The following is a 12,008-nucleotide window of genomic DNA, read 5'->3' on the forward strand; positions in this document are numbered from 1 at the left end:
TATAATATATGTAATAGAAAACAATAACATATATCATGTAAATAGTAGTTATATCCTAATCAGAATACATCTACACGTGCCAGAATTATGAATTGTGCCTTATATCAGTTCATGTCCTGCTTGGAAAGCTACTCAGTTTGGTTTTTAATTGTTGTTGCAGTAGATTGAAGTTGCTTTAAATTTGTGGTATCTATTCTTTTTCTAGCCGAATAATAGAATTTATTACGAGATCCTGTTAGGAGTACATAAAAAACATTGACTGAAACTTGAGAAAAGATTTCCTTAAAAAATTTCTATCAAACACAGCTTATACTTAACCCTATTTTATAATTTATGGTATGAGCCTTTTTCAAGATTATTTTAAGACATTTATCAACACCACTGAATAATAGACAACAGGCAACTTGCATTTAATGTTAAGGAAAGTTGACAAAGCTTATTGGTTTTGTGACTAATAGTAAGCAGGTATTTTGCTTAGCTAAAACTTGAGGCATTTTATTCTAGGCCCCTTAGATCTCATGCACAAATAAATTAATAAGTCTTTCTTTCCATCTTTTCCACACGCAGGCAGAAGGAGAAGACAGCCTTAAAAAGATGCAGCTGATGGAGCTTGCAATTCTGAACGGCACCTACAGAGATGCCAACATCAAATCACGTAAGCATGTCATAAGCTCGAGGGTCAGTGCCGTAGTAATGTTTGCAAGTTTTGATTCCTGAAGCTACTTTTTGGCAAACGTGCAGTAGCAATTGTGTCAGAGAACGGAAGGCAGTAGAGACCCAACAAAACAGTATGTAGCTGTTGCAGAAGATCTCCTGGAGATAAGTTGTGTCTGCTTTGGGCTTTTTTTGTTTGGTTCGCCTCCTCATTTTTTTTTTGTTTTGTTCTGTTTAGCTTTTGCTTTTTGTTTTGAAAGTGTATCTGGGTTGAAATATTTACAAATAGATAAAGTACTCAACCCTTAAGCCAGATTTTCTGTTTTACAATCATTTTTTCCTTAATACGTTTAAAAGACAACAGATCCCTTTCCAATTTTATTTTTAGAGATTTAATTTGAAAATGTTGCAGATGTTCAGGATACTGTGAATGTATTTTTCTGTATTATATTCTTCCTTTCATCTTGCTTGCATGTGTCCCCGAATGTTATGTTTTTCCAACAAGTCATCAACTGATTTCACAGCTGAGTTCACAGGGATCAGTGATGTAATGAGCCATTTTTACAATTTCTTCCATTACATTTGTGTGAAAAAGCTTTTGCAAATGCATGTATGCACAGATTTACACTTGAAAATTAATTACATACACCTACTGATGAGAGCATATACCTGTTATGTGATACAAATTATTTTCTCTAGCTGAAAATCTAATTTCTTCTCCTGGAAATGTAGTTGCTGATACTGTTCCAAAGTAAATTTTTGCTGTAGCTGTGATACAGATGTCAAATGTAAGCACAGTTAAATCAGTCTTTTCACTAAGGGCCTACTGATATTTGCAAATTTGTTTCTCCACACGGTCACCATTTCAATGCTGAATATGTTTAAAGGTTGGAATGCAGTTAGGTCAATTTGAGAGTGCTTACACCAGTGTGATTATTCTGATTTGAAAAGAGACATAAGCAAGGGCTTTTACCAGTACAATGGTAGTGTTAAATCTTTTGGCCCTAATCAACACTGTAATATTTAAAGCTAGATCAGTTTTAAATTTATTTTAATCTCTACGTTATTGCAAATTTATGAGTAAAATAGCTTTCAGATTAGCTTAAATAGATGCAAACTGTTGCACAGAAAGCTTTACATTAATTTGAACAATTTTTTTGATCCATTCCCATTGGTCTATTGCATCAGTATAAATGGGAAGACAGATTTTTGGTTTTTTCCTACTTTTTGACTAGAGATTTCCACACTAATATTGACTATTTGATAAGAAAATTTCATTATTTGTGCTTTGACTTTACTGAAAACTTGAAGTTGTAGAATCTATATTAGTTTATTTCTGTTTAAGAAAGGAAATTCAAATGTTTGAGAGTTGGATTTTTTTAAAAAAATTATACATTCAGTCTAAGCACTTTTGTCTAAAAAATAAAAATAATTTTAAAACCACAGCAGTCTCAAATCTAAAAAACTACCACCACATTTCTATTTTCAGACGCTCTGTAAGTTAATTAAATCAATGTAAATCAACAGTAGTGCATAGAAATCTATACGTTATAACCTTTTAAGATTGACTGTTACCAGCTGATGTGTTAGTGTTTAAGAAGTTCATCTTGTGTGCCAACAGGCTTCAAATAACGTTTAGTGAAATGTGCTAGCACTGTTAAAAAACGCAAGCAAACAAAAACCAACTACCTATTTTCTTTAGAATAAGCAAGGCCATAATGAACTTCTAATACAAAGGAAGTATTTTATTTATGGGATTTTGATATGGAAATTACTTTTGAGTCTATTTCACTCATGATAGCATAGCAGAGGGGATACATTGTGTTTCTAGGTCATCTTTAACCTCACTGATCCTGGAAATTGTAATTGTGTATATATTTGAATACAATTGTAAGGCATATAAAAGCTCTAGACTCATCTGGCAGCTCTGCATAACTGAGTATCTGTGGACTCTGTAGTTGCACTAAATTTTGTACTCTGTATTTGATTATGACAGTATTTTCCTTGTATCTCCTGCATGCATCTCAGTTTCATGCAGTCTTGATAGCATAAATGAAGAAATGTGGTCTAAATGGAGCTTTTGTGCTGTGTAACCTGTTTGAGAATCTACCTCACTGTTTTACAATGGCTTTTTTTATTTTGCATGTTCATACTTAATCACACTGGAAAATGGAAAGCTGTTTGCATTTGAATGGTGTGCTTTGGCACTGTGTGATCAGCGCATGTACTAATGATTTCCTTTTATTTTTCTTCTTTCCTACTTTTCCCCTTTTTTCCCATTCTTTCCACGTTTTGTACTGCTATCTCCATACTTTCCTCTGAATTTCTTTGCTTACTGTAGCAGCCCTTGCCTTTTCTCTTGCAGCAACAGCCCAGGCTCCAAGGATTATTACTGGGCCTGCGCCTGTTCTCCCACCAGCTGCCCTGCGTACTCCTACGCCAGCTGGCCCTACCATAATGCCTTTGATCAGACAAATACAAACCGCTGTCATGCCAAACGGAACTCCTCATCCCACTGCTGCAATAGTTCCACCTGGACCCGAAGCTGGTTTAATTTACACACCATATGAATACCCCTACACGCTGGCACCAGCTACATCAATCCTTGAGTATCCTATTGAACCTAGTGGTGTATTAGGTAAGATCTTGGTACGCGGGTGACTGGAGAATATATCGCTTATGCTTTTGCGGTATTTGCAAGGTGTAGAGGTCACGGGGCACAAAGGAAAAAATTTGAAGCGAGAGCCTTATCTCGGGTATTATCAAAATTGCCTGGGAAAACTGCTCAGATGGTGTAACTTAAACTTTTCAACGCGTTTTGCATTATTAAAGATGTGTGCATCCTATATTAATAGGATCACTGAAAATAAAATCTTAATGTTTATATGACGCTAGATGGTGGATACATAGGCAAGAAAAGAAACCACCACAAGTTGACACCTATTTTACGTCCTTTGGGCTCTCGTAAATACCCAATTTGTGTGTGCTCTCTTCAACATAAATTCATGTCCAGTAATCTTTTTAAGAGAGAACTTTCTATTTTGCTATATGTTTTTACTAGCAAAACTGGAGAGAATTAAAAGGTCTTTTTTAGTTGGTTGGGGCTTTTGCTTCTTTATGTAGTACACAACTGATAAATCTCTCTTGAGTGTCAGAGCGATGTAAAGCGTATTGTAAGCAGAAAATAATTCCAGTGAACGAATAAAAAGCAGACTAAGTTCTGACCAAAGAATGATACAATTAGCAACTCTACTGATGGCTTCTTTTATATACATTGGGTGGAAATGTCCATTGTTCCTAATATTTCAGACCATTGAATTCCTATGTGAAGCGAGAGTGATAAAGCAGCCGTGACAATTCAGTTAACTGGTCAATATGGAACAAACAGTTCCAACAGCTTCTTCCTTCCCTACCCTCTACAGAATCTAAATAATCTTTTCAATTTGTTCTGAATTGCATATGACCTTGGTGCTGCATAGTGTTGATTTTTCAGGACTTTGATCTTAGCTTGTTCAGTGGCAGTTATTGATTTACACAAATTCTAAACATCTCTAATGAACACTGGACAATAAAGTTCAAAGTCAATATTTTGTTGAAAGTATTGCAAAGAATCGGCGTTTCATTTACGTGACAAATACTTGTTGGGTTATCTGTATGTGTACATGCTGTCACGTTACATTTTGTACAGTAAACAAGAAAATGTGTTTCAGACGTCTGCCTTTCAGGATTAGTGAATTGATAGTAAAAATTTTGGTAGGACAAAGTTATGCAGTAGGTCTGTCTTTGAGCAGCTTATGGTTGTTATCTATTACCACACAACCAAAATTCAGTGAGCATATGATAGTGTCGTCAATAATATGCTGCAAACACGTAAATATTCCCAGCAAGTTCTCCACCCCCAACCTGTGGGTCCACTTGCAGTACGTCCTGGGGTAAAGTCACAGTTACAGGCACTGCCACAGCAGCTGTCAGTTGCTGGTGATTGGCAAACCCCTCTCCTGAATTCAGTCAGCAGCAAGTAAAGAAATACATCATTCTATAGTTAAATGATTTTAACGATCATTTTAATGATCCATTTAATGCAATGCAGGGAACTTTGATTCCTTGCAGAGTTTTCTATAAAGAGAGAGGAGGGGAAAATGACTCCTAAAATGCCATCTGAAACCACTGCACACTTTTGGGCTTAGCTGTGAGAACACAGGTGTAGTGCCCAAAACAGATCTCTGCAAATAATCTTATTTAAAAAAGGAAAAGGGAGGGAAATGACCACACTCCAACTTTAGTGTACAATCAATAGCTCTTAATACATTTGCTCTGTTGTCTGAGCAATTGTATAGAGTTAATTGAATTAAATTAATTTTTCATTGAATTTTATTTCGTAGTACATTCCTTCTCAGTGATAGTATGCTATATTTTCATACAATCATAGAAGAATTTTGTCCATTTTTGTGGTGGACCGTTAAGATATCTTAAAACTATTAAAAAGGCAGAGAAATGCATCCCTGTTAGTATTTTTGGGAATATTGGTGTTGGGATCAAAGTAGTTGGTGACTAACTTTTAATTCCCTTCCTTTTATCTTCAGGTATGGCTTTCCCAACGAAAGGCTAAGAATTCAAGAACGGTCTTAACTGATCCTTCATCAGATCTGAATTTTAACAAATGCTTAGTTTCAGCAGCCTTGAAAAAAGCTTGGCCTAGCAGTCAGTGACTTACTTGCACTTTTTTGCACATAGATTTAAAATAAAATAGTGCTATTAATTTGGGTTAGCTCCTATTATTACAGAATAGCTGTAATTTATGAGTGTATAGTAGTATACTGACTGCTAAGTGTTCTAAATAGTGTTTGCTTTACTAATCACTTAATTCATTGCAGTTCATACTTATTGACTTAAAGTTTAAAATCACAATCTATAGGCTTGAAGAATTGCTTTAAAATTTTTTTTTGTGGTAGAACTGGAAGTGATCTTAAGGTTAGCAAATAATTGTCAGTATTAAAAGATGGCATTATTTAAAATAGTCCTGCTGCAAGAAAGGCACTTCAGTGAATATGTGACTAGTAAAGCTTAAATGTGCTTGGGTCTAATAGATTTCATGAAATACTGTAATTTTGGGATTGTAAATGAATGGATTACACAGGTTAAGGCCAGGATGTTTAAAATGAATGCAATATTAATCTGCACAGATAAACTACTTTTTAAGATTGAGATTTGAAACTACTGTGCCTTAACTTGTTGCTTTTCTTAAAATGAACTTTTGTAGTTAATGATCATTTAAATCCATTTTGATAAACCTGCTGTTAATGTTTTCTTTGAATGTTTTCTAACTTTGTCTTGGTAATTGCAATTTAACTAGGTGCGGTGGCTACTAAAGTTCGAAGGCACGATATGCGTGTCCATCCTTACCAAAGGATTGTGACCGCAGACCGAGGTTAGTTTAGTTCTGCAGTTCTTGTTTGTAAGAAGCGTTTTGAGTGTACATGAGATTTGCAACACCACAGCTGGTTAACCAAATGCCCTATTTTGACCCGTTCATTATTTTTCTCAAAAAATCTGAATAGTTAATATTTTAAAGCTTTGGGAATGCCTGTGGTTTTAAAAGCTTTCCCAGCTCAATTAAATATAGACACTTTCTGATGTATTTAATATAAATGCTGTAACCAATTTCCTTTTAAAAAGTATTTAAAGATACAGATGCATCGGGAAACACTACGAATTCAGTGCTGGAATAATTAATTTGGCCATGTTCCTCCCTTTCCTCCACAATTTGTTCTTTTAATTGGTGTGAAAATATCAGATTGGTGTTGCAAAATAAAATGAATGGATGGTTGCTTAATGAGAAAGAAGTAAAGGAATAAATGCCTCCTGTCTGTGTCTGGAGAAATCTGAAGATTTAGATTCCTTTTTTTCCAATAAACTTTTGAGCCACTGTACTGTATATTATGAGGAGGATGCATGTTCTCAGATACCTGACTGAATTCAGAAAGGTAAGGGCTGTGAAGATAATACTTCAAAAGTTGTTTGAGTTTGAATTACTAAGACTGGGGGAAGGAAGGGTGTTTTGGTTTTTCTGCCAAAATCTGTTTCTTGGTATTTGATTTTTTGCTGCTAAAATGTGTAACCTGAAGGAGAAGCAACTTTTGAAGTCCTGTTGGTGAGATGACATCCAATATTTGGGCATCTCTTTAACCCTTGAATGGAAAGTAAATCTTCATTTTTCTCCTGTTCCTCAAGCGTAATGCCTTTGGACCCCTGAATGAAGTATTTAAGCTTACTGAGAAAAGTGCTATTTTCGGTTTATTGACATTGGTTAGGAAGCAGAGTACGGGCTGAATTCTTATCCCATCCCTGCTGCTGACTCACTGTGGGTTTCGGCAAGTCATTTAATCTCTCTGCGTATGTTTCCCCATCTGTAAAACAAGGATAATAATACTTCCCTACCTCACAGGGATGTTGTGGGGGTTCTTGTTCTGTACAGGGCTTTGAGGATGCAAAGCGTTATGTGCCAAGTATTATTATTCTGCTCTCATCAAAATCAGTGTTGTGCAGGCTTCCTTGATATTGTAATATTCAAAAGCCAAATTCAGGTGACAGATCTGACATCTCTTAACATTGACTACACTTCACTTCTCACAACCCTTCAATAAATTAACTACAAGAAACAATACAGATTTCAGTCAATGCAGTAAAAAGGACCCTTCTGGATATTTGCTATGTTTATGTAACACTTTTATCTTTCATATGGACTGATGCTTTACAGAAAGTGTAAAGCTGATAGCAAGACACTACTTAAGTTTTCTGGAAGATTGCTTTTATATCACTGCACACTATTTTCAGCCCATTGGCTTGTTCTCCTTTCTCGACAAGTCTTCAGTGGGTGACAGAGTATAATGAGAATAATGCTGTAGTCCGTGTTTATCAAAAAAAAATTAAAAAGAAGAAAAAAGACAATAGAAGAAAGATTAAGACCTATCTCTGTCAAGAGTAATGGGTAGTAAGAATTTGGTTGTCTTTGAAAGTTTGACCTGATACTGCAAAACTCAGTTTTTGCTGATGGTCTTTGATGATCTGTAATGGCAGTTTCATAAGACAGGTGAGACTACCTTTTTTGTTCAATGAGATGTTTGCTATTTGCCCGAGACAACTAGGAAATACACTGACAAAGCATGGGGAGGGGAAATACTAATTTGTAGTTTAAGTTCAACACTGTAGTGTTTACTCAACACAGATCTTAAATATTTTGCGAAGGACCTGGGTGTTTCATCTGGGTCACTTATGAATAATTAAAATTATTTATTGTTATCATTTCACCTTCTTTTAAAATGTTCATCTCTACCAATATCAGAAGCCCACTTTCATATATAGATGAGTAAAATATACGTGGCTTATCTCCTGTGGAATAAGTCCTGGATACCTCTCTTTTAGCTTGAAAACCATGCTGATATTTCAGGAGAATGTTATTTTAAAGTCTTATCTAAATAATCCCAGTATGTACTAAAAAACTTACACAAAATTATTTTACAACTGTACTTCATTGTATTTTGTATTTGAAATCCTAGATTATCACTGCACAGATTTAGCAGTTTCACAATAGGTTTTGAAGAGCTTTGTTCAGTAATAAGACAGTTTCTTTTAGTGTGCCAGAATCAAAATACTAGCAGAATCAATAGTCACTTATTTGGTTGTTCTGTCACCAATATACTTCTATAGCTATAGCCATGAAAAACAATGTCAGCAAACCGAAATACTTTCCTTTTCAATGCAGAAACTTTTTTTTAATACATAGTTAAATGTCACTAAATCTATATTCACATTCATTGGGTCTAAAGTTTTTTTTTAAAAATTCTAAATGACTTTCATATGAGTTTGTAGTACTACTGCATTCACTTTTTAAGTAGGTTTTTATTCTTTGCATAGTTTGGGTTTTTTTTTTTAGAGATAAGCACTGCATTTAAAGCAAGAATCCCCAAATGTGTAAATGTTTTACTCTTACAACTAAGCATTTAGAATTGGTGAAGGGTTGGAAAATATAGCTCATTTTAACTCAGAATAAAACCCCAGTTTATGAGTAATACGAAATTGAATTTGATGCGTATAACAGAGAGACTGACTGATTTAATTATAATAAACTGTAAATGGTGTTGCACAGTTGACAAACCTGTGTGTACTGTAGAAGGCCAGAGACTTGGCAGAGGATGTATCACAGGTGTACTGGTATTTTTAAAAGGTAGCTTGCTTTGATTAGAAACTCCACAAGAAATATTAATGCTGAGAATTCTCTTGAATGTTTTATCCAAACCAACTGTCACATAATTTATATATAAATTTTAATACCATTTAATCAGAATTGTAATCAGTATCAAAATGCTTTAAGAGTCTGTTTCTAGTATACCTGTAAGGTGGTGAGGTTGTGCCACATAAAATATTTATTTTTTTGTTTGCTTATTTTTGAAACAGCCTTTTTAATTTAAACAAATCCCACTTAGCATGATTCTGAAAAAAATCAGGGAGTATGTGGTCTAATTTACGTTACAGTAGTGATTTTTCATAGTGTTATGAACTGTATCCTAAATGATAGGCCATTTTTATGATGTGAAAGTAAATCAGCCCATGAGAAAGATTACTAAATCGATGCTATCTGTGAATATTACACCTACTGGACTTCATTTTATGTAATGGCACAAATCTGACTTTGCACTGAATACCTTTCTCACTTTCATCTCCTCTGCCTTAGTCAAAATGGCAACAGTACAAAAACTTTCTCAACCTCAGAATTTATTAGCTATAATTAAGCTGTTGAATGAGTCTTAAAAAAATATATATAAAAAGAATCATACTACTGTTAAGTGGACCAAGTTGGTGAAGGAGAATGTGAGAGAATAATTAAAGAAGGAACAGGTCAAGAACATTGGGAATGATAACTTTCCACTTGAGAACTTTTTTATGTTTTACTGTAATTTGTTTGTGGTTTTGGGTTCTATTTTTGTTTTGTTTTGTTTTTGTTTTTTTATTTTGTTTTTTTTTTTGCAAAAGAAAATAGTATTTACAGGTGGCTTCTTTTAAAATATAAAAATATAAAGCAGGAATGTATATGAAATGTCAGATTTTATTGTATTTGCAGAGTATTAGCTTTGAAAATGAATAAAGAGAGCTGTTTGTAGTTTTAAAATGCCTTATTAGTATCAATTAGATATTTTTCTCTATTTTTTGATGTACTTAGAGCTTTTTAAGTATAGACTTTAAAATGGCAGGACTTTTACAGTGTTTACATGCAAGTGCATTTTATAAGTGTCCTATATGTGTAAAATAGTATTTTGAACGGGAAAATGCTGGCTAAAGTAGCAGGCTGAGCGTTTTCCTGGTTCCCACGATGATGCCTACGTTGCTAGACTACAGTTTAGTATTGCTTTGTATCATGAGGCCAAGAAATTCCATGTTGTTTGTAAATAGAATAAATGAAAGGCAATAAAAAATTTATTGAACAAAAACCCTTTGTTTGGCCCATAGTTTGTTGAACCAAATTGTTTCTCTAAGTCCAGAATTCCTTAGATGACTCCATTCTTTTAACAACCAGTTATTAATAATCACATCCATCATTAATAGTTGCTTTAATGCTTGCACCTGGGGAGGTACTAATGCTTAATAGCAGTCAGATACTGATGCTGTGCACTGACTGTTGTTCCAGAAATCTTCTACCCAGTTCCAAAACTGTTCATCGTTTTTTGTTTTCCAATTTCCTTCATCGACTGCTACTAACCATTAGTCGTTAGTTGTATTTTATCTCTATTTCTCCTGTTAACCGATTTTGTGGGAGCGGGCTTCTCCTTCACGTGTCCAAATCATGATGGAGGGCTGTCATGATTTTATTGCATTCTGTAGATGGTGTCGATCAGTATGTCAGAATTAAACATGCTTGTTTTTTTTATTAGTTGTGATTAGTTTTCATGTTGTCATTAAGCCGTCACTAGCTGGAACTAATCTCTTCTCTATCTTTTCTTTCTTTTTTTTGTTTTGTTTTTTTTTGTTTCTAACCACCCAGCCGCCACCGGCAACTAACCTATGACCTTCTGACCTCTGAACTCTTCACCCAATGATGACCTGACCATGCCTGCCTGCTGATCAGTTAACTGGTAAACGCCTTTGCTTGCCTGTCTTCAGTGCAGCGAGCTGGGGCACTTGTCCGTTCGTCTTACCATCTAACAAAACAGACAAAGAAATTGTCGTTCTCCAACTCCGCTTTTTGTTGTTCTCCTGTTTGGGTGAAAGTGGTTCTAGAACCTGCACTGAATAGTAGTAAAGCAATAAGGTCCAACTCATCCCTCCGCACTGATCATCCTCTAGTGTCCTGCCCCAAGCGAACGGTAAGGAGGCCTCGCACGAGATGGAGACAGATGTCCCTTAACTACCCGATGACAGAGGCAGTTACTGTGAGAGACTTCTAGGAATATTTTTCTTCTCAAAAAGTAATTAAAAAAAAATTTTAAAAATATTAAAAAAAAAGAATAAAGAAGTCAAAGCTCTCTCTGAATGTACTGTGTGATGATGCATCATGCATGAACCTTTGGTCAGGGATGTCATTGGGGAAGGGATTCCAAAAAGTATTCAAAATTTGATACGCTGTTTAATCACTACCAGTGCCCTCAAAGGGCAGACGTTGCAGCCTTTTTTCTCTTGCCTGCCAAATTGGACGTTTTAAAGGAAAGTGTGCCATGAAATGCAGATTACGATGACTTTCAGAACTACATTAATGCAGAGACAAAACAGCAACACTATTAAAGCAAAATCTGAGTTTAAATTATTTTAACCATATTTTAATCTCCTCGGAAGATTACATGAGAACAAGGTACATGCATTATGTGTCACATTACTGGGCAAACTGTTCAAATATTTTTTTTAAACCTCCCTGTATAGAAAAAAAATTCATTAAGGATGTAAAAGCCATGCTTGCCTATTTGCTGTATACATGTAATGAAATTGTAGATAAAGTGTAGTGCATTGAAACAAAATGAACAAAAAAGTAGATACTTTTACTATACAAGGGTGCTGGTGCAGAAAAAAATATATTTTTGGAAATGTAGCATTTTATACTTTCAAGTGTTATAAAAAAAGAGAAAAAGAACAAAGAAACCCTTTATTTCATTAAATGATTTTTTCTGGTGGTTGTCAAGAAACAAAAGACCAAAAGAGCCTTTTAGTCTTTCTTTTTTATTTTTTAAGTATTGGAATAAGTCTAAAGAAAAGGAAGTGCCTTATTTTCTTCATGGTCATTTAGTCAAATGTCTTGTATAATCAGCTTCTCCCTCAGACAAGTTACTGCATGCCACTCAGTCTCCCAGTATGTGAAAGAAGCTGTGAGG

General features: G+C 34.8%; 1 protein-coding gene across 3 annotated transcripts; it reads left to right on the forward strand.

Annotated features, from left to right (window-relative positions):
- The first annotated feature begins 565 nt into the window (after positions 1-565).
- LOC104277916 (protein quaking) lies at positions 566-11,110 on the forward strand. Of its 3 annotated transcripts, none has more exons than XM_009874719.1 (4): positions 566-655; positions 2,996-3,292; positions 6,008-6,082; positions 10,691-11,110. In XM_009874719.1, the coding sequence occupies exons 1-4, from the start codon at positions 595-597 to the stop codon at positions 10,705-10,707; spliced, it is 450 nt and encodes a 149-aa protein (XP_009873021.1). In that variant the 5' UTR covers positions 566-594; the 3' UTR covers positions 10,708-11,110. The 3 variants fall into 3 exon arrangements, with proteins under 3 accessions (XP_009873021.1, XP_009873023.1, XP_009873024.1); XM_009874721.1 differs by having other exon boundaries at positions 570-655; positions 3,020-3,292; positions 10,691-10,879; XM_009874722.1 differs by lacking the exon at positions 10,691-11,110 and having other exon boundaries at positions 570-655; positions 3,020-3,292; positions 5,238-6,580.
- Positions 11,111-12,008: the final 898 nt, after the last annotated feature.

This window comes from Apaloderma vittatum, unplaced genomic scaffold (assembly GCF_000703405.1).
Source record: "Apaloderma vittatum isolate BGI_N311 unplaced genomic scaffold, ASM70340v1 scaffold9438, whole genome shotgun sequence".
Classification (NCBI taxonomy): Eukaryota; Metazoa; Chordata; class Aves; order Trogoniformes; family Trogonidae; genus Apaloderma; species Apaloderma vittatum.